Raw genomic sequence first — 23,906 nt, forward strand, 5'->3', positions numbered from 1 at the left:
GGGGAGGGGTCTGCAGGTATTTGGGGGAGGGGGGGGTCCCAGGGCTGCTGGGGGGGGGTCTCAATGCTGAGTGGGGAGGGGTCTGCTGGGGATTTGGGGGGGGGTCTCAATGCTGAGGTATGCCAGGTATTTGGGGGGGGTCCCAGGGTTGTTGGGGGGGGATCTCAATGATGATTGGGGAGGGGTCTGCAGGTATTTGGGGAGGGTCCCAAAGGTAGTGGGGAGGGGTCTGCCAGAAATTCGGGTGGGGTCTCGATGCTGATTGGGGAGGGGTCTGTTGGGGATTTGGGGGAGGGTCTCAATGCTGAGTGGGGAGGGGTCTGCCTGGGATTTGGGGGGGTCCCGGGGCTGTTGGGGGGGGGGTCCCAAAGGTGAGTGAGGAGGGGTCTGCAGGCATTTGGGGGGGGTCGGGGGTCTCGCTGCCGATTGGGGAGGGGTCTGCAGGCATTTGGGGTGGGGGTGTCCCGGGGCTGTTGGGGGGCGGTCTCACTGCCAATTGGGGAGGGGTCTGCAGGCATTGGGGGGGGGTCCCATAGGTGAATGAGGAGGAGTCTGCAGGTATTTGGGGTGGGGGGGTCCCAGAGTTGTTGAGGGGGGGTCTCGATGCCGATTGGGGAGGGGTCTGCATGTATTTGGGGGGGGTCCCCTAGGGAAGTGGGGAGGGGTCTGCAGGCATTTGGGGGGGGTCTCGCTGCCGATTGGGGAGGGGTCTGCATGCATTTGGGGGGGGTCCCATAGGGGACTGAGGAGGGGTCTGCATGCTTTTGGGGGGGGTCCCATAGGGGAGTGGGGAAGGGGTCTGCAGGTATTTGGGGTGGGGGGGTCCCAGGGCTGTTGGGGGGGGGGTCCCATAGGTGAGTGAGGAGGGGTCTGCATGCATTTGGGGGGGGTCTCTCTGCCGACTGGGGAGGGGTCTGCATGCATTTGGGGGGGGTCTCGCTGCTGAGTGGGGAGGGGTCTGCAGGCATTTGTGGGAGTGGTCCCAAGGCTGTTGGGGGGGGTCCCATAGATGAGTAAGGAGGGGTCTGCAGGCATTTGGGGGGGGTCTCGCCGCCGATTGGGGAGGGGTCTGCATGCATTTGGGGGGGGTCCCATAGGGGAGTGGGGAGGGGTCTGCATGCATTTGGGGGGGGGTCTCTCTGCCGATTGGGGAGGGGTCTGCATGCATTTGGGGGGGGTCCCATAGGGGAGTGGGGAGGGGTCTGCAGGTATTTGGGGTGGGGGTCCCAGGGCTGCTGGGGGGGGGGTTCCCATAGGTGAGCGGGGAGGGGTCTGCAAGCATTTGGGGAGGGGGTCTCTCTGCCGACTGGGGAGGGGTCTGCATGCATTTGGGGGGGGGTCTCTCTGCCGACTGGGGAGGGGTCTGCATGCATTTGGGGGGGGTCCCATAGGGGAGTGGGGAGGGGTCTGCATGCATTTGGGGGGGGGTCTCTCTGCCGATTGGGGAGGGGTCTGCATGCATTTGGGGGGGGGTCTCTCTGCCGATTGAGGAGGGGTCTGCATGCATTTGGGGGGGGGTCTCTCTGCCGATTGAGGAGGGGTCTGCATGCATTTGGGGGGGGTCTCTCTGCCGATTGGGGAGGGGTCTGCATGCATTTGGGGGGGGGGTCTCTGCCGATTGAGGAGGGGTCTGCATGCATTTGGGGGGGGTCTCTCTGCCGACTGGGGAGGGGTCTGCATGCATTTGGGGGGGGTCTCTCTGCCGATTGGGGAGGGGTCTGCATGCATTTGGGGGGGGTCTCTCTGCCGATTGGGGAGGGGTCTGCATGCATTTGGGGGGGGTCCCATGGGGGACTGAGGAGGGGTCTGCATGCATTTGGGGGGGGTCTCTCTGCCGACTGGGGAGGGGTCTGCAGGCATTTGGGGTGGGGGGGTCCCATAGGGGACTGAGGAAGGGTCTGCAGGTATTTGGGGGGGGGTCTCTCTGCCGATTGGGGAGGGGTCTGCATGCATTTGGGGGGGGTCTCGCCGCCGACCTCCAGGTGCGGCAGGGTGAAGAGCACGGGGTCCATGAGGAACACGCGGCTGGACTCCTTGTTGATGGACGCCGCGATCACCTGCGAGTTGACCACCAGGGGGCGCTCGCGGACCTCCGGCTCCCCCCCCAGGCGGACCGACGCGTTGTCCGTGGACAGGAACAGCCCCAGGTTGTTGTAGAGGATGAAGACCACCTTCACCACCCCTGCCACCGGCAGCGGGTCAGACCCCCCCCGGAAAGACCCCCGACCACCCACCCACCCACCCCTCACCCCCCCCCGACCGGCTATGGTAACCACAAGACCCCCAGTGTATCCCCCAGACCCATTATAACAACCACAAGACCCCCCCAAGCTCCCCACTCTGCTCTATAATAAGCCCAGGACCCCCAGTGTATCCCCCAGACCCATAATAATCACCCCAAAACCCCCAATGTATCCCCCACTATAACCACCCCAGGACCCCCACTGTATCCCCCAGACCCATTATAATAACCCAAAGAGCCCCCAATCTCCCTTGACCCCCCTATAACCACCCCAAGACCCCCACTGTATCCCCCAGACCCACTATAATCACCCCAAGACCCCCAACCTCCCCTGACTGCCCTATAACCACCCCAAGACCCCCAGTGTATCCCCCAGACCCATTATATTAACCCCAAGACCCCAGATGTCCCCCAGACCCATTATAACAACCCCAAGACCCCCAATGTATCCCCCAGACCCATTATAATAACCCAAAGAGCCCCCAATCTCCCTTGACCCCCCTATAACCACCCCCGGACCCCCAGTGCATCCCCCAGACCCATATAATAAACCCAGGACCCCCAGTACATCCCCCAGACCCATTATATTAACCCCACGACCCCCAGTGTATCCCCCAGACCCATAATAATCACCCCAAGACCCCCCAACCTCCCCTGACCCCCCTATAACCACCCCAAGACCTCCAGATGTCCCCCAGACCCATTATAACAACCCCAAGACCCCCAATGTATCCCCCAGACCCATTATAATAACCCAAAGAGCCCCCAATCTCCCTTGAACCCCTATAACCACCCCAAGACCCCCAGATGCCCCCAGACCCACCATAATCACCCCAGGACCCCCAGTGTATCCCCCAGACCCACCATAACCACCCCAAGACCCCCCAACCTCCCCTGGCCCCCCTAAAACCACCCCAAGACCCCCAGATGCCCCCAGACCCACCATAATAACCCCAAGACCCCCCAACCTCCCTTGACCCCCCTATAACCACCCCAGGACCCCCAGATGCCCCCAGACCCATTAGAACAACCCCAAGACCCCCATATATCCCCCAGACCCCTCTAAAACCAAAGACCCCCACTGTATCCCCCAGACCCACCATAACCACCCCAAGACCCCCCACCCTCCCCTGACCCACCTACAACCACCCCAAGACCCCCAGATGCCCCCAGACCCACCATAATCACCCCAAGACCCCCCAACCTCCCCTGACTGCCCTATAACCACCCCAAGACCCCCAGTGCATCCCCCAGACCCATTATATTAACCCCAAGACCCCCAGATGTCCCCCAGACCCATTAGAACAACCCCAAGACCCCCAATGTATCCCCCAGACCCATTATAATAACCCAAAGACCCCCCAACCTCCCCTGACCCCCCTATAACCACCCCAAGACCCCCAGTGCATCCCCCAGACCCACCATAATCACCCCAGGACCCCCAGTGTATCCCCCAGACCCATATAATAAACCCAGGACCCCCAATGGATCCCCCAGACCCATTGTCATAACCCCAAGACCCCCCGATGTCCCCCAGACCCATTAGAACCACCCCAAGACCCCCATATATCCCACAGACCCCTCGAGAACCAAAGACCCCCACTGTATCCCCCAGACCCACCATAACCACCCCAAGACCCCCCACCCTCCCCTGACCCACCTACAACCACCCCAAGACCCCCAGATGCCCCCAGACCCACTATAATAACCCCAAGACCCCCAACCTCCCCTGACTGCCCTATAACCACCCCAAGACCCCCAGTGTATCCCCCAGACCCATTATATTAACCCCAAGACCTCCAGATGTCCCCCAGACCCATTAAAACCACCCCAGGACCCCCACTGTATCCCCCAGACCCATAATAATCACCCCAAGACCCCCCAACCTCCCCTGACCCCCCTATAACCACCCCAGGACCCCCATAAGACCCCAGACCCATTAGAACCACCCCAAGACCCCCATATATCCCACAGACCCCTCGAGAACCAAAGACCCCCAATGGATCCCCCAGACCCATTATAATAACCCAAAGACCCCCCAACCTCCCTTGACCCCCCTAAAACCACCCCAAGACCCCCAGTGCATCCCCCAGACCCACCATAATCACTCCAGGACCCCCAGTGTATCCCCCAGACCCATATAATCACCCCAGAACCCCCAATGTACCCCCAGACCCACTATAATCACCCCAAGACCCCCAGTGCATCCCCCAGCCCCATTAGAACAACCCCAAAACCCCCATAAGACCCCAGACCCATTAGAACCACCCCAAACCCCCCCCATACACCCCCAGACCCCCCATAACCACCCAAAGCCCCCCCATAAAACCCCCCAATAACCCCCCAACCACTCAACCCCTGCCCCCCCCCCATTTCCAGCCCCCCACCCACCAACTCAGCCCCCTCCCCAACCCCCCCAAGTCCCCCAGACCCCCATAAGCCCCCCCATAAGCCCCCAGACCCCCCAATAACCCCCAACCTCTCAATCCCTGCGCCCCCCACCTTTCCAGCCCCCCCACCCACCAACTCAGCCCCCCCCCCCCATTGGTCCCCCCTAGGACCCCTCTATAACCCCCCCAATCCCTGCCCCCCCCCTTTCCAGACCCCCACTGACCAACTCAGCCCCCTCCCCCCCACAGACCCCCTATAACCACCCCAAGCCCCCCATAAACCCCCAGACCCCCTATAACCACCCAAAGCCCCCCCATACACCCCCAGACTCCCTATAACCCCCCCAACCACTCAATCCCTGCCCCCCCCCAAATTCCAGACCCCCACCCACCAACTCACCCCCCTCCCTCCCCCCTTGGGCCCCCCCCAAGACCCCCTATAACCCCCCCCAACCCCCCCATAAGCCCCCAGACCCCCTATAACCACCCAAAGCCCCCCCATAAAACCCCCCAATAACCCCCCAACCACTCAACCCCTGCCCCCCCCCATCTTTCCAGCCCCCCACCCACCAACTCAGCCCCCTCCCCAACCCCCCCAAGTCCCCCAGACCCCCATAAGCCCCCCCATAAGCCCCCCTATCACCCCCCAACCACTCAATCCCTTCCCCCCCCCCATTTCCAGACCCCCACCCACCAACTCAGCCCCCTCCCCAACCCCCCTTCCCCCCCCCAACCCCCCTATAACCACCCAAAGCCCCCCCATACACCCCCAGACTCCCTATAACCCCCCCAACCACTCAATCCCTGCCCCCCCCCAAATTCCAGACCCCCACCCACCAACTCACCCCCCTCCCCCCCCCCTTGGGCCCCCCCCAAGACCCCTTATAACCCCCCCCGACCCCCCCATAAGCCCCCAGACCCCCTAAAACCACCCAAAGCCCCCCCATAAAACCCCCCAATAACCCCCAACCACTCAACCCCTGCACCCCCCCCCCATATTTCCAGCCCCCCACCCACCAACTCAGCCCCCTCCCCAACCCCCCCAAGTCCCCCAGACCCCCATAAGCCCCCCCATAAGCCCCCAGACCCCCCAATAACCCCCAACCTCTCAATCCCTGCACCCCCCGCCTTTCCAGCCCCCCACCCACCAACTCAGCCCCCTCCTCAACCCCCTCCCCCCCCCAGGACCCCCTATAACCACCCCAAGCCCCCCATAAACCCCCAGACCCCCTCTATAACCCCCCCAATCCCTGCCCCCCCCCCTTTTCCAGCCCCCCACCCACCAACTCAGCCCCCTCCCCAACCCCCCCATGTCCCCCAGACCCCCATAAGCCCCCCCATAAGCCCCCAACCCCCCTATAACCCCCCAACCACTCAACCCCTGCCCCCCCCCCATCTTTCCAGCCCCCCACCCACCAACTCACCCCCCTCCCCCCCCCCCTCTTGTTGCCCCCCCCCAGGACCCCTCACCATTGCGGCTGTTCTGTTTCAAGGTGTTGGCGGAGAGCTGGATGAAGCTGTCCCCCCCCCCCCCAACTCCTGGGGGAAAACCAAATCCTGCAGCTGCCCCTCCGTGCTCAGCACCGTCACCTCCAGCACTGCAATGGGGAACGAGGGGGGGGGGGGGGGTCAGGCCACTTGTGGGGCAGGAGGACCTCGGGTGTGGGGCGGGAGGACCTCAGGGGTGGGGTGGGAGGACTCCATCTATGGGGCAGGAGGGCTTTGGGTGTGGGGCGGGAGGACCTCAGGTGTGGGGCGGGAGGACCTCGGGTGTGGGGCGGGAGGACTCCATGTGTGGGGTGGGAGCACTCCATGTGTGGGGTGGGAGGACCTCGGGTGTGGGGCGGGAGGACTCCATGTGTGGGGCAGGAGGACCTCAGGTGTGGGGCAGGAGGACATCGGGTGTGGGGTGGGAGGACTCCATGTGTGGGGCAGGAGGACCTCGGGTGTGGGGCGGGAGGACTTCATGTGTGGGGTGGGAGGACCTCGGGTGTGGGGTGGGAGGACTCCATCTATGGGGCAGGAAGGCTTCAGGTGTGGGGCAGGCGGACCTCAGGTGTGGGGTGGGAGGACCTCAGGTGTGGGGTGGGAGGACTCCATGTGTGGGGCAGGAGGACCTCGGGTGTGGGGCGGGAGGAACTCGGGTGTGGGGTGGGAGGACTCCATCTATGGGGCGGGAGGGCTTCGGGTGTAGGGTGGGAGGACCTCAGGTGTGGGGTGGGAGGACTCCATGTGTGGGGCAGGAGGACCTCAGGTGTGGGGCGGGAGGACTCCATGTGTGGGGCGGGAGGACTCCATCTATGGGGCAGGAAGGCTTCAGGTGTGGGGCAGGAGGACCTCAGGTGTGGGGCGGGAGGACCTTGGGTGTGGGGCGGGAGGACTCCATCTATGGGGCGGGAGGGCTTCGGGTGTGGGGTGGGAGGACTCCATGTGTGGGGTGGGAGGACCTCGGGTGTGGGGTGGGAGGAACTCGGGTGTGGGGCGGGAGGACTCCATGTGTGGGGCGGGAGGACTCCATGTGTGGGGCGGGAGGACTCCATCTATGGGGCAGGAAGGCTTCAGGTGTGGGGCAGGAGGACCTCAGGTGTGGGGCGGGAGGACCTCGGGTGTGGAGTGGGAGGACTCCATGTGTGGGGCAGGAGGACCTCAGGTGTGGGGCGGGAGGACTCCATCTATGGGGCGGGAGGGCTTCGGGTGTGGGGTGGGAGGACTCCATGTGTGGGGTGGGAGGACCTCGGGTGTGGGGTGGGAGGACTCCATCTATGGGGCAGGAGGGCTTCGGGTGTAGGGTGGGAGGACCTCAGGTGTGGGGTGGGAGGACCTCGGGTGTGGGGTGGGAGGACTCCATGTGTGGGGCAGGAGGACCTCGGGTGTGGGGCGGGAGGACCTCAGGTGTGGGGTGGGAGGACCTCGGGTGTGGGGTGGGAGGACTCCATGTGTGGGGCAGGAGGACCTCAGGTGTGGGGTGGGAGGACCTCGGGTGTGGGGCGGGAGGACTCCATGTGTGGGGCGGGAGGACTTCGGGTGTGGGGTGGGAGGACTCCATCTATGGGGCGGGAGGACCTCGGGTGTGGGGTGGGAGGACCTTGGGTGCGGGGCGGGAGGACTCCATCTATGGGGCAGGAGGAGCCCAGATGTGGGGCGGGAGGACCTTGGGTGTGGGGCGGGAGGACTCCATGTGTGGGGTGGGAGGACTTCAGGTGTGGGGTGGGAGGAGACCAGGTGTGGGGCAGGAGGACCTTGGGTGTGGGGTGGGAGGACTCCATGTGTGGGGTGGGAGCACTCCATGTGTGGGGTGGGAGGACCTCAGGTGTGGGGCGGGAGGACTCCATGTGTGGGGCAGGAGAACCTCAGGTGTGGGGTGGGAGGACCTCGGGTGTGGGGCGGGAGGACCTTGGGTGTGGGGTGGGAGGACCTCGGGTGTGGGGCGGGAGGACTCCATCTATGGGGCGGGAGGGCTTCGGGTGTGGGGCAGGAGGACCTCGGGTGTGGGGTGGGAGGACTCCATGTGTGGGGTGGGAGGACCTCAGGTGTGGGGCGGGAGGACCTCGGGTGTGGGGTGGGAGGACTCCATGTGTGGGGCAGGAGAACCTCAGGTGTGGGGCGGGAGGACCTTGGGTGTGGGGTGGGAGGACCTCGGGTGTGGGGCGGGAGGACTCCATCTATGGGGCGGGAGGGCTTCGGGTGTGGGGCAGGAGGACCTCGGGTGTGGGGCGGGAGGACCTTGGGTGTGGGGCGGGAGGACTCCATGTGTGGGGTGGGAGCACTCCATGTGTGGGGTGGGAGGACCTTGGGTGTGGGGTGGGAGGACTCCATCTATGGGGCAAGAGGACCTCGGGTGTGGGGCGGGAGGACTCCATGTGTGGGGTGGGAGGACCTCGGGTGTGGGGTGGGAGGACTCCATGTGTGGGGCAGTAGGACTTCAGGTGTGGGGTGGGAGGAGACCAGGTGTGGGGTGGGAGGACCTTGGGTGTGGGGCGGGAGGACTCCATCTATGGGGTGGGAGGACTCCATGTGTGGGGTGGGAGGACTCCATGTGTGGGGCAGGAGAACTTCAGGTGTGGGGCAGGAAAACTCCATCTATGGGGTAGGAGGAGCGCATATGTGGGGCAGGAGGACTTCTAGTGTGGGGCAGGAGGACCCTATGTGTGGGGCAGGAGGAGCCCAGCTGGACCCCAGATGTGGAGCATGGGGCAGGAAGACTCCATGTGTGGGGCAAGAGGACCCAAACTATGGGGCAGGAGTAACCCAGATGTGGGGCAGAAGGACACCATGTGTGGGGCAGGAGGAGCCGAGATGTGGGACAGGAGAATCTCATGTGTGGGGCAGGAAGACTCCATCTATGGGGCAGGATGACCCCCAGATGTGGAACATGGGGCAGGAGGACCCAATCTATGGGGCAGGAGGACCTCAGGTGTGGGGCGGGAGGACCTCGGGTGTTGGGCGGGAGGACTCCATCTATGGGGTAGGAAGACTCCATCTATGGGGCAGGAGGAGCCCAGGTGTGGGGCAGGAGAATCTCACGTGTGGGGCAGGAGGACCCAATCTATGGGGCAGGAGGGGCCCAGATGTGGGGCAGAAGGAGCCCAGATGGACCCCAGATGTGGAGCATGGGGCAGGAGGAGCCCATGTGTGGGGCAGGAGGACCCAATCTATGGGTCAGAAGCCCCCCCCCGCCCCCCAGCCCCCCCCGGGGGTCTCACCCAGGTTCTGGCGGGCGGCGAGGAAGCGGGCGGGCTCTTTGACGTTATCAGCCAATAGGAAAGCTCCTTCCTCCAGCACGTCCAGCAGCATGGTGGCCGTGTGCGCCTGCTCCGAGACGTTCATGTCCCTCCACGACTCCAAGGCGTCCGGCCTCAGCAGGTTGTCCACGGCCTCCACCACCGCCTGCCCCCGTGGGGAAACCGCGCCCATATCGCGATAAGCCCCACCCATATCGCGATAAGCCCCACCCATATCGCGATAAGCCCCACCCATATCGTGATAAGCCCCACCCATATCGCGATAAGCCCCGCCCATATCGCGATAAACTGCGCCCATATCGCGATAAGCCCCACCCGTATCGCGAGAAGCCCCGCCCATATCGCGATAAGCCCCGCCCATATCGCGAGAAGGCCCGCCCATATCACGACAAAGCCCCGCCCATATCGCGAGAAGCCCCGCCCATATCGCGAGAAGGCCCGCCCATATCACGACAAAGCCCCGCCCATATCGCGAGAAGCCCCGCCCGCAGCATAACCACCGCCGCATCGTCAGCCGTTCAGCCGGGCGTTGCTCGAGGAATGAGCCGCGCCCAGTAGGGAAACCACGCCCACTTCCGGGTATGGAAAGAAGCCACGCCCACTATGGAAAGGCCCCGCCCATCGCGCAGACCACGCCCACTTCCGTTCCCCATAGAAGGCCCCGCCCATCCACATAGCCACACCCCCATGGACACACGAACAGGCCCCGCCCACGGCGCCCAAGCCCCGCCCCCTTTCCGTCAGGCCCCGCCCGCCCATCCCTTGAAAGCTGGAACCACAAATAGGCTCCGCCCACTGCTCACAAAGCCCCTCCCACCCGGGCAAGATTGCGCCGCCCCATAGGCAGCACCTAAGACAAGCCCCGCCCACTCCCTCAGGCCCCGCCCACCCTTCCCTGGCCCCGCCCACCAAGGTGGAATTCCACCCTTCTATTGGCCTCTATTGTACCACGACAAGCCCCGCCCACTGCCCTCAGGCCCCGCCCACTCGATGGCCTCACCTTCTGCAAGCCCCGCCCTCTTGGTTCAAGCCCCACCCCTTCGTTAGGACACACCCCCTGCCCACTCCATGCCTTCACCCAAGCCCCGCCCACCGGGCCCAGGCCCCGCCCCTTGCTGCCCCCCAATAAGACCACGCCCACTGCTCACAAAGCCCCGCCCACCAAGGCGGGATTCTGCCCTTCTATAGGCTAGCCTCACGACAAAGCCCCGCCCACTGCCCCCTGGCCCCGCCCACTGCGAGATCTCACCTATTTCAGGCCCCACCCACTGTGCTCAAGCTCCGCCCCTTTATTTGGCCACACCCCCATTTGACCCCACACCCCTCCCACTTCTCCCAAGCCACGCCCCCGCTGCTCTCAAGCCCCGCCCACCCTGCCCAGGCCCCGCCCACCCGTTGTGTCCCACGCCTTACGAGACCACGCCCGCAACAGGCTCCGCCCACCGCTCGCAAAGCCCCTCCCACTCGGGGCGAGACTCCGCCCCTCTATTGGTTGCTCTCACGAAAAGCCCCGCCCACTGCCCTCAGGCCCCGCCCACCCGGCCTAGGCCCCGCCCACTGTGCTCACCTTGATGTAATCCTTACAGGTGCGCTCCCGCTTGTGCATCTGGGGGGGGAACAGAAGGTGTGGGGCTGGAGGACTTAATCTGTGGGGCTGGAGGACTCAATCTATGGGGCTGGAGGACTCAACCTCTGGGGCAGGAGGACCCCATCTATGGTTCAGGAGAAGCCCATCTATATGCCAGGAGGACCTCATCTATGGTTCACCTATGGGGCTGGAGGGCTCAATCTATAGGGCACGAAGACTGAATCTATGGGGCAGGTGGACTCAACCTCTGGGGAAGGAGGACCCCATCTGTGGTTCAGAAAGAGCCCATCTATATGCCAGGAGGACCTCATCTATGGTTCAGGAGGACCTCATCTATGGTTCAGGAAGAGCTCATCTATATCCCAGGAGGACTGAATCTATGCTCCAGGAGGACCTCAGCTACATTTTAAAAGGAGCCCATCTATATCCCAGGAGGACCTCATCTATGGTTCAGGAAGAGCCCATCTATGTTCCAGGAGGACCTTATCTACATTTCAAAAGGAGCCCATCTATATCCCAGGAGGACTGAATCTATGGTTCGGGAGGAGCCCAGATGTGGGGCAGGAGGAGCTCATCTATACTTCAGGAAGAGCCCATCTATGCTCCAGGAGGACCTCATCTATGGTTCAGGAGGACCTCATCTATGGTACAGGAAAAGCCCATCTATATCCCAGGAGGACCTCATCTATGGTTCAAGAAAAGCCCATCTATGTTCCAGGAGGACCTCCTCTATGGTTCAAGAAGAGCCCATCTATATCCCAGGAGGACCTCATCTATGGTTCAGGAGGACCTCATCTATAGTTCAGGAGGAGCCCATCTATGCTCTAGGAGGATCTCATCTATGGTACAAGAAAAGCCCATCTATATCTCAGGAGAACCTCATCTATGGTTCAGGAGGACCTCATCTACGCTTCAGGAAAAGCCCATCTATATCCCAGGAGGACCTCATCTATGGTTCAAAAAAAGCCCATCTATATCTCAGGAAGACCTCATCAATGCTCCAGGAGGACCTCATCTACGCTTCAGGAAATGCCCACCTATATCCCAGGAGGACCTCATCTATGGTTCACAAAGAGCCCATCTATATCCCAGGAGGACCTCATCTATGGTTCACAAAGAGCCCATCTATATCCCAGGAGGACCTCATCTGTGGTTCAGGAGGAGCCCATCTATGCTCTAGGAGGATCTCATCTATGGTACAAGAAAAGCCCATCTATGTTCCAGAAGGACCTCATCTATGGTTCAGGAGGAGCCCATCTATGCTCTAGGAGGATCTCATCTATGGTACAAGAAAAGCCCATCTATGTTCCAGAAGGACCTCATCTATGGTTCAGGAGGACCTCATCTACGCTTCAGGAAGAGCCCACCTATATCCCAGGAGGACCTCATCTATGGTTCAGGAGGACCTCATCTATGGTTCAGGAGGAGCCCATCTATGCTCTAGGAGGATCTCATCTATGGTACAAGAAAAGCCCATCTATGTTCCAGAAGGACCTCATCTATGGTTCAGGAGGACCTCATCTACGCTTCAGGAAAAGCCCATCTATATCCTAGGAGGACCTCATCTATGGTTCACAAAGAGCCCATCTATACCCCAGGAGGCCCACATCAATGCTCCAGGCGGACCCCCCCCCCCTCCCCCCTCCCCCCTGACCTTATTGTAGTTCTTCCCAGCAGATTCCCTCTCCAGGGGGCGCAGCGCCTGCAGCTGAGCATCCAGGATGTCCAGCAGCTGCTCCAGCAGCCGCACGGCAGAGCTGACGTCGCCCGCGTAAACCGGGCCTCGCGTGTGCCTGGCCAGCTCGATGGCGATGTTGGCCGCGTTCTCCCCGCTCTTAATCTGCAATTCATTAATTAACGGGGGGGGGGGAGGGGGTTCATAGATGGGAGGAGCCCACCTATGTTCCAGGAGGAGCCAATCTATGTTCCAGGAGGACTGAATCTATGGCTCAGGAGGAGCCCATCTATGGGGCAGGAGGACTGAGTCTATGGTTCGGGAGGAGGCATTCTATATGCCAGGAGGACTGAGTCTATGGTTCAGGAAGAGCCCATCTATGGGGCAGGAGGACTGAGTCTATGGGGCAGGAGGAGCCCTTCTATATGCCAGGAGGACTGAATCTATGGTTCAGGAGATGTGAGCCATACAATTGGGGGGGGGTTGGCGATGTTGGCCGCGTTCTCCCCGCTCTTAATCTGCAATTCATTAATTAATGGGGGGGGGGGGGGGTTCATAGATGGGAGGAGCCCATCTATGTTCCAGGAGGAGCCCATCTATGTTCCAGGAGGACTGAATCTATGGTGCAGGAGGAGCCCTTCTATGGGGCAGGAGGACTGAATCTATGGTTTGGCAGGAGCCCTTCTATATGCCAGGAGGACTGAATCTATGGTTCAGGAGATGTGAGCCATACAATTGGGGGGGAGTTGGCGATGTTGGCCACATTCTCCCCGCTCTTAATCTGCAATTCATTAATTAACGGGGGGGGGAGGGGGTTCATAGATGGGAGGAGCCCACATATGTTCCAGGAGGACTGAATCTATGGTTCAGGAGGAGCCCTTCTATGGGGCAGGAGGACTGAATCTATGGTGCAGGAAGACCTCATCTATGGGGCAGGAGGACTGAGTCTATGGTTCAGGAGGAGCCCATCTATGTTCCAGGAGGACTGAATCTATGGTTCAGGAAGAGCCCATCTATGGGGCAGGAGGACTGAGTCTATGGTTCGGGAGGAGCCCTTCTATATGCCAGGAGGACTGAATCTATTGTTCAGGAGGAGCCCATGTATGGGGCAGGAGGACTGAGTCTATGGTTCGGGAGGAGCCCCTCTACATGCTAGGAGGACTGAATCTATGGTTCAGGAGATGTGAGCCATACATGGGGAGGGGGGTTGGCGATGTTGGCCGCGTTCTCCCCGCTCTTAATCTGCAATTAATTAATTAACGGGGGGGGGGAGGGGGTTCATAGATGGGAGGAGCCCATCTATGTTCCAGGAGGAGCCCATCTATGTTCCAGGAGGACTGAATCTATGGTTCAGGAGGAGCCCTTCTATGGGGCAGGAGGACTGAGTCTATGGTTCAGGAGGAGTCCATCTATGGGGCAGGAAGACTGAATCTATGGTGCAGGAGGAGCCCATCTATGGGGCAGGAGGACTGAGTCTATGGTGCAGGAGGAGCCCTTCTATATGCCAGGAGGACTGAGTCTATGGTTCAGGAAGAGCCCCTCTATATGCCAGGAGGACTGAGTCTATGGTTCAGGAAGAGCCCCTCTATATGCCAGGAGGACTGAGTCTATGGTTCAGGAGATGTGAGCCATACATTTGGGGGGGGGGGTTGGTGATGTTGGCCACGTTCTCCCCGCTCTTAATCTGCAATTAATTAATTAACGGGGGGGGGGGGGAGGGGGTTCATAGATGGGAGGAGCCCACCTATGTTCCAGGAGGAGCCAATCTATGTTCCAGGAGGACGGAATCTATGGTTTGGGAGGAGCCCTTCTATGGGGCAGGAGGACTGAGTCTATGGTTCAGGAAGAGCCCCTCTATATGCCAGGAGGACTGAGTCTATGGTTCAGGAGGAGCCCATCTATGGGGCAGGAGGACTGAGTCTATGGGGCAGGAGGAGCCCTTCTATGGGGCAGGAGGACTGAATCTATGGTTTGGCAGGAGCCCTTCTATATGCCAGGAGGACTGAATCTATGGTTCAGGAAGAGCCCATCTATATCCCAGGAGGACCTCATCTATGGTTCAGGAGGACCTCATCTACGGCTCAGGACGAGCCCATCTACGCTCCAGGAGGACTGAATCTATGGTTCAGGAGTTGTGATCCATGGGTGGGGGGAGTCTGTAAATAGGGGGGGGTCTGTAAATGGGGGGGGGGTCTGTAAATGGGGGGGGTCTGTAAATGGGGGGGGTTTGGGTACCTTTTGAGCCACCTGGTTGACCCACGGACTGGTGCAGTTGCTGAGGTCGGGGCCGCGGGGGTTCCAGACCCCCAAACCCAGCAGGCACTGAAAGGAGGCGATGCCTATTTTTTTTTTTTGGGGGGGGGGGTCAGAAATGGGGGCGCCGTCCTGGGCCTCCACTCATAACCCCCCCATAACCTCATAACCCCATAACTCCCCCATAACCCCATACTGACCCCATAACCCCATATTGGCCCCATAACCCCATACTGACCCCACAACCCCATAACCCCATAACACCATACTGACCCCATAACCCCATCCCACCCCATAACCCCGTAACCCCATACTGACCCCATAACCCCATCCCACCCCATAACCCCGTAACCCCATAACCCCATAACCCCATAACCCCATCCCACCCCATAACCCCATAACCCCCCCATAACCCCATAACCCTGTAGCCCCATAACCCCATAACCCCATAACCCCATCCCACCCCACAACCCCATAACTCCCCCATAACCACATAACCCCATCCCGCCCCATAACCCCATAACCCCATAATTCCCCCATAACCCCATACTGACCCCATAACCCCATCCCACCCCACAACCCCATAACTCCCCCATAACCCCATACTGACCCCATAACCCCATAATTCCCCCATAACCCCATGACTCCCCCATAACCCCATCCCACCCCATAACCCCATAACCCCATACTGACCCCATAACCCCATCCCACCCCATAACCCCATAACCCCATAACCCCATACTGACCCCATAACCCCATAACTCCCCCATAACCCCATAACCCCATCTCACCCCATAGCCCCATAACCCCATCCCACCCCATAACCCCACAACCCCATAACCCCATACTGCCCCCATAACCCCATAACTCCCCCATAACTCCCCCATAACCCCATCCCACCCCACAACCCCATAACCCCATAACCCCATAACCCCATACTGCCCCCATAACCCCATTCCACCCCATAACCCCATAACCCCATAACCCCATCCCACCCCACAACCCCATAACCCCATAACACCATACTGACCCCATAACCCCATAACCCCATAACTCCCCCATAACCCCATCCCCCCCCATAACCCCATACTGACCCCATAACCCCATATTGGCCCCATAACCCCATCCCGCCACACAACCCCATAACCCCACAACCCCATAAGCCCCCCATAAACCTATAACCCCATCCCACCCCACAACCCCATAACTCCCCCATAGCCCCATACTGACCCAATAACCCCATAACCCCATAACTCCCCCATAACCCTATCCCACCCCATAACAACATAACCCCATAACCCCATAACCCCATCCCACCCCATAACCCCACAACCCCATAATGACCCCATAACCTCATAACCCCCCCATAACCCCATAACCCCATCCCACCCCATAACCCCATAACCCCATACTGACCCCATGACCCCATGACCCCATAACCCCATAACCCCATAACCCCATAACCCCATACTGACCCCATAACCCCATCCCACCCCATAACCCCATAACCCCATACTGACCCCGTAACCCCATAACCCCATATTGGCCCCATAACCCCATCCCACCCCATAACCCCATAACCCCATACTGACCCCATAACCCCATCCCACCCCACAACCCCATATCCCCATAACCCCATATTGGCCCCATAACCCCATACAGACCCCACAACCCCATAACCCCATAATTCCCCCATAACCCCATAACCCCATACTGACCCCATAACCCCATCCCGCCCCATAACCCCATAACCCCATAACCCCCCCATAACCCCATACTGACCCCATAACCCCATCCCCCCCCATAACCCCACAACCCCATAACCCCGTAACTCCCCCATCACCCCATAACCCCATATTGGCCCCATAACCCCATCCCACCCCATAACCCCATACTGACCCCATAACCCCATAACCCCATAACCCCATACTGACCCCATAACCCCATAACCCCATCCCACACCATAACCCCATAACCCCATAACTCCATAACCCCACAACCCCATCCCACCCCATAACCCCATACTGACCCCATAACCCCATCCCACCCCATAACCCCATAACCCCATAACCCCATAACCCCATCCCACCCCATAACCCCATAACCCCCCCATAACCCCATAACCCTGTAGCCCCATAACCCCATAACCCCATAACCCCATAACCCCATCCCGCCCCATAACCCCATAACCCCATAATTCCCCCATAACCCCATACTGACCCCATAACCCCATCCCACCCCATAACCCCATACTGACCCCATAACCCCATACTGACCCCATAACCCCATAACCCCATACTGACCCCATAACCCCATAACCCCATACTGACCCCATAACCCCATTCCACCCCATAACCCTGTAACCCCATACTGACCCCATAACCCCATCCCGCCCCATAACCCCATAACCCCATAACCCCATAATTCCCCCATAACCCCATACTGACCCCATAACCCCATAACCCCATACTGACCCCATAACCCCATTCCACCCCATAACCTCGTAACCCCATACTGACCCCATAACCCCATCCCACCCCACAACCCCATAACCCCATACTGACCCCATAACCCCATACTGACCCCATAACCCCATCCCACCCCATAACCCCATACTGACCCCATAACCCCATCCCGCCCCATAACCCCATAACCCCATAACCCCATAACCCCATAACCCCATAATTCCCCCATAACCCCATACTGACCCCATAACCCCATCCCACCCCACAACCCCATAACCCCATAACCCCATCCCACCCCATAACCCCACAACCCAATACTGACCCCATAACCCCACAACCCCATAACCCCATCCCACCCCATAACCCCACAACCCAATACTGACCCCATAACCCCACAACCCCATAACCCCGTAACTCCCCCATCACCCCATAACCCCATACTGACCCCATCACCCCATAACCCCATACTGACCCCATAACCCCATCCTGCCCCATAACCCCATAACCCCATAACCCCATACTGACCCCATAACCCCATACTGACCCCATAACCCCATAACCCCATCCCGCCCCATAACCCCATAACCCCATACTGACCCCATAACCCCATAATTCCCCCATAACCCCATACTGACCCCATAACCCCATAACCCCATAACCCCATAACCCCATCCCACCCCATAACCCCATACTGACCCCGTAACCCCATAACCCCATACTGACCCCGTAACCCCATAACCCCATACTGACCCCACAACCCCATAACCCCATAATTCCCCCATAACCCCATCCCACCCCATAACCCCATAACCCCATACTGACCCCATAACCCCATCCTACCCCATAACCCCGTAACCCCATAACCCCATAACCCCATAATTCCCCCATAACCCCATAACTCCCCCATAACCCTGTAACCCCATAACCCCATCCCACCCCATAACCCCATAACCCCATCACCCCATAACCCCATACTGACCCCATAACCCCATAACCCCATAACCCCATAATTCCCCCATAACCCCATCCCACCCCATAACCCCATACTGACCCCATAACCCCATCCCACCCCATAACCCCATAACCCCATAACCCCATAACCCCATACTGACCCCATAACCCCATAACCCCATAATTCCCCCATAACCCCATAACCCCATAACCCCATACTGACCCCATAACCCCATCCCGCCCCATAACCCCATAACCCCATTCTGACCCCATAACCCCATAACCCCATAACCCCATAACCCCATAACTCCCCCATAACCCCATACTGACCCCATAACCCCATAACCCCATCCCGCCCCATAACCCCATACTGACCCCATAACCCCATCCCACCCCATAACCCCATAACCCCATAACCCCATAACTCCCCCATAACCCCATACTGACTCCATAACCCCATAACCCCATCCCGCCCCATAACCCCATACTGACCCCATAACCCCATAATTCCCCCATAACCCCATACTGACCCCATAACCCCATCCCGCCCCATAACCCCATAACCCCATAACCCCATACTGACCCCATAACCCCATAACCCCATCCAACCCCACAACCCCATAACCCCATACTGACCCCATAACCCCATAACCCCATCCAACCCCACAACCCCATAACCCCATACTGACCCCATAACCCCATACTGACCCCATAACCCCATAACCCCATAACCCCATAATTCCCCCATAACCCCATCCCACCCCATAACCCCATACTGACCCCATAACCCCATACTGACCCCATAACCCCATCCCACCCCATAACCCCATAACCCCATAACCCCATACTGACCCCATAACCCCATAACCCCATAATTCCCCCATAACCCCATAATTCCCCCATAACCCCATAATTCCCCCATAACCCCATACTGACCCCATAACCCCATACTGACCCCCCCCCCGTCCCGCCCCCCGCCGCTCTCACCGCGGGTCCCTTTGGGGCAGGGCCGTTCCACCAGCACGCCGTGCTGCGCCGCGGGCCATTGAACCCTGCGCACCTCGCGGGCTTCGCACAACCGGACCGGACCGGGAGGAGGAGAAACGGGCGGCCGGCGGGACGGAAGCGGAGCCGGGAGAGGAGGAGGAGGGAGGGCCGGATCCGGAACGGCGGCGGCGGAGGCGGCACCTCGAGGAGGACCGGGAGAACCGGCTGGGGAACCGGGAGTCGCGGCGCTGTGAGCGGGTCGGGCGGTGAGCGGAAGTCGGCGGGAGGTTTGGGTCGGAACCGGGACGGAGGAACTGCGGGAGGAGGTGGGGAGAGGGGGGGAGGGTGGGGAAGAGGGGCTGCTGGGAAGAGCTGGAAAAAACGAGAGGGGTTGCGACGGTGAGATAGCGCGGCGATATCGCGGCAATAGCGCGGCGATATCACATCTATCGCGGCGATATCACATCTATCGCGGCGATAGCGCGGCTATCGAGGCAATATCGCGGCGATATCGCGGCTAGCGTGGCAATAGTGCGGCGATATCACAACTATCGCGGCGATAGCGCGGCTAGCGTGGCAATAGCACGGCTATCGCGGCCATATCGCGGCTATATCGCAGCTATCGCGGCGATATCGCAGCTATAACGGCGATATCGTGGCAATAGCACAGCTATCGCGGCTATTGCGGCAATAGCGCGGCGATATTGTGGCGATAGCACAGCTATCGCGGCGATATCGCGGCGATAGATTGGCGATAACACGACGATGGATCGGTGATATCACCACTGATTCACCACTGATTCCAACGATGGACCCCCACCCCCCATGGCTGCCCCACAGACCCCATGGAGACCCCAGACCCCCATGGATGAACCTCAGGGAGACCCCAGACCCCATGGAGACCCCAGACCCCTACGGCTGCCCCCCCCGCCCCCCCCATGGAGACCCCACCCCCCCGTGTCCGCCCCACAGATCCCCGAGCCCCCCACCCAAACCCCACTCCCCAATGACTACCCCACAGCCAGCCTCCCACCCCCCCCGCGACCCCCAACCCCCTCCCCAAAAACCCACCATCCCCATCCTTTCCCAGCCCATATCTCAGCCCCCCACCCCCCCGCGACCCCCGACGCCCCCCCCGAATCAAACCTCACCGTCCCCGCCGTCCCCCGGCCCGAAGTGCAGCCCGTATCTCAGCATCCCTCCCACCCCAAACCCCTCCTTCCCCCCAAACCCCTCCCCAAAAACCCACCATCCCAAACCGCAGCCGGAACCGCAGCCGGAACCGCAGCCCCCCACCCCCCCGCGACCCCCAACCCCCTCCCCAAATCAAATCTCACCATCCCCATCCTTTCCCAGCCCGAACTGCAGCCCCTTCCCCACCCCCCGACCCCAAACCCCTCCCCAAAAACCCACCGTCCCCATCCCAAACCGCAGCCCAAACTGCAGCCCCCCACCCCCCCCGCGACCCCCAACCCCCTCCCCAAATCAAATCTCACTGTCCCTGCTGTCCCCCATCCTGTATCTCAGCATCCCAACCTCTCCTGCCCCCCAACCCCCTCCCCCAAAAAGTCGGCATCCCCATCCTTTCCCAGCCCGAACCGCAGCCCATATCTCAGCCCCCCACCCCCCCCGCGACCCCCGACGCCCCCCCCCAAATCAAATCTCACCTTCCCCTCCGTCCCCCATCCCAAACTGCAGCCCGTATCTCAGCATCCCTCCCCCCCAACCCCCTCCCCAAAAACTCCCCATCCCCATCCTTTCCCAGCCCGAACCGCAGCCCCCCACCCCCCCGCGACCCCCGACGCCCCCCCCCCAAATCAAATCTCACCATCCCCATCCTTTCCCAGCCCGAACCGCAGCCCCCCACCCCCCCGCGACCCCCGATGCCCCCCCCCAAATCAAATCTCACCTTTCCCTCCATCCCCCATCCCGTATCTCAGCATCCCAACCTCTCCTGCGCCCCAACCCCCTCCCCAAAAACCCCCCATCCCCATCCTTTCCCAGCCCATATCTCAGCCCCCCACCCCCCCCGCGACCCCCCACGCCCCCCCCCCAAATCAAATCTCACCGTCCCCTCCGTCCTCCATCCCAAACTGCAGCCCGTATCTCAGCATCCCAACCTCTCCTCCCCCCCAAACCCCTCCCCCAAAAAGTCGGCATCCCCATCCTTTCCCAGCCCGAACCGCAGCCCCCCACCCCCCCCGCGACCCCCGACGCCCCCCCCCAAATCAAATCTCACCATCCCCATCCTCTCCCATCCCAAACTGCAGCCCGTATCTCAGCATCCCTCCCACCCCAACCCCCTCCCCCCAAAAGTCGGCATCCCCATCCTTTCCCAGCCCGAACCGCAGCCCATATCTGAGCCCCCCACCCCCCCGCGACCCCCGACGCCCCCCCCGAATGAAACCTCACCGTCCCCGCCGTCCCCCGGCCCGTATCTCAGCATCCCTCCCACCCCAAACCCCTCCCCAAAAACCCACCATCCCAAACCGCAGCCCAAACCGCAGCCCCCCACCCCCCCGCGACCCCCGACGCCCCCCCCAAATCAAACCTCACCATCCCCATCCTCTCCCATCCCAAACTGCAGCCCGTATCTCAGCATCCCTCCCACCCAAACCCCCTCCCCCCAAAAGTCGGCATCCCCATCCTTTCCCAGCCCGAACCGCAGCCCCCCACCCCCCCCGCGACCCCCGACGCCCCCCCCCGAATCAAATCTCACCGTCCCCATCCTTTTCCATCCCAAACTGCAGCCGCTTCCCCACCCCCCGACCCCCAACCCCCTCCCCAAAAACCCCCCATCCCCAACCGCAGCCCGAACCGCAGCCCATATCTCAGCCCCCCACCCCCCCCGCGACCCCCGACGCCCCCCCCGAATCAAACCTCACCGTCCCCGCCGTCGCCCGGCCCGAAGTGCAGCCCGTAGCGCAGCACGAAGTGGTTGTTCCAGACGTACAGCTGGTTGTCCCTGGGGTTGTAACCCACTGACGACACGAACCGATAGGGGTTGGGAAAAGCCAAACGCATCGACGTCCCCCGACCCAACCGCGTGTCGAACGCGTAAACCAAACCGTCCGAGCCTTCCTCCCCTTCTTCCTCCTCCTCCTCCTCCTCCTCGTAGCCGCTCCTCACCACGTACAAAACCCCGCAAGCCATAAAAGCGTCCGACGCCGCCCGTTTATCGTAACCCGTCTCCCAGGTGCCCTCGAAGCGCAGCGTGTAGGGGTTGAGCTGGCTGACCACCAGCCTCCCCCCGTTGCTTTCGGTGGCGTAAAGCACCCACAGCCCTTCCTCGTCCACCGCCAGGTCGATGTCGGTTTTCCCCCCCCAGCGATAGGGTGACGTGTCGTGATAGTTAGCCGCCCCGACCACGGCTTCGCCGCTTTTAATCCGGGTGCGGAGGTCGAATTTGACGACGCTGCGGGTTCGTTCTTTGTTATAAAACACGGCGCCGTCGTAAACGGCGAAACCGGTGCCGTCGGCGCGGCTCGGGAGGCGATATGTCGTGGTATGTCGCGAGCCGGCGAAAGCTTCCCACGACGCGTATTCGGTCAGAGTGTCGGAACGGTACGGAGCCCAGGGAAGGACGTAAAGTCGCTCGCCGGATTGAAGCGGGTCGCGACACCACGACCCAGAGCGGTGATCCGAGCGGTGCTGCGACGTCACCGAGCCGACGCGCTGCAAGCGGCCGGGGCAAACGAAAACTGCGGGGGGGGGATGGGGGGGGGGGGGTTGTGGGGTGGGGGGGGGATGGGGGGGTGGGGGGGGATGGGGGGGATGGGGGGTGGGAGATGGGGATGGATATGGGGTGGATATGGGGGGGGATGGGGGGGTATGGGGGGATATGGGGATGGGGGGATGGATGGGGGGATATGGGGGGGATATGGGGTGGGATGTGGGGATATGGGGGGGGAGGTATGGGGTGGGATGTGGGGAGGATGTGGGGTGGGATGGGGGGATGGATGGGGGGATATGGGGGGATGTGGGGGGTGGGAGATGGGGATGGATATGGGGTGGATATGGGGGGGGATATGGGGTGGATATGGGGCGGGATGTGGGGGGGGATGGGGGGATATGGGGTGGGATGTGGGGGGGGTATGGGGGGATGGATGGGGGGATATGGGGGTGATGTGGGGGGTGGGATGTGGGGATGGATGGGTGGATATGGGGTGGATATGGGGTGGGAGATGGGGATGGATATGGGGTGGATATGGGGGGGGATGTGGGGGGGGATGTGGGGGGGGATGTGGGGGTATGGGGGGATATGGGGATGGGGGGATGGATGGGGGGATATGGGGTGGGATGTGGGGAGGATGTGGGGTGGGATAGGGGGATATGGCGTGGGATGTGGGGATGGATGGGGGGATATGGGGGGATGTGGGGGGTGGGGGGGATGGGGTGGGATATGGGGGGGATATGGGGGGGATGTGGGGGGTGGGATGTGGGGATATGGGGTGGGAGATATGGGGTGGGATATGGGGTGGGATGGGGGGGGTGGATGGGGAGGGGATGGGGGGATGGATGGGGGGATATGGGGTGAGATGTGGGGATGGATATGGGGTGGGATGTGGGGGGGGATGTGGGGGTATGGGGGGATATGGGGATGGGGGGATGGA

The 23,906-nt window shown here is 61.2% G+C and overlaps 1 protein-coding gene across 1 annotated transcript in view; it reads right to left on the reverse strand.

The window, feature by feature from the left end:
* Positions 1-23,906, reverse strand: part of LOC116241127 (adhesion G protein-coupled receptor L1-like) — a 133,509-nt gene that overhangs the window by 55,878 nt on the left and 53,725 nt on the right. Inside the window, 9 exon segments of the mRNA XM_090128605.1 lie at positions 1,977-2,182; positions 6,103-6,174; positions 6,177-6,230; positions 9,336-9,519; positions 10,942-10,980; positions 12,617-12,802; positions 14,873-14,976; positions 19,294-19,665; positions 22,179-22,994. Coding sequence (XP_089984731.1) covers positions 1,977-2,182; positions 6,103-6,174; positions 6,177-6,230; positions 9,336-9,519; positions 10,942-10,980; positions 12,617-12,802; positions 14,873-14,976; positions 19,294-19,665; positions 22,179-22,994 — 2,033 coding nt within the window.

The sequence above is a fragment of the Phasianus colchicus genome, chromosome 34 (assembly GCF_987193195.1).
Source record: "Phasianus colchicus chromosome 34, bPhaCol1.hap1.1, whole genome shotgun sequence".
NCBI lineage: Eukaryota > Metazoa > Chordata > Aves > Galliformes > Phasianidae > Phasianus > Phasianus colchicus.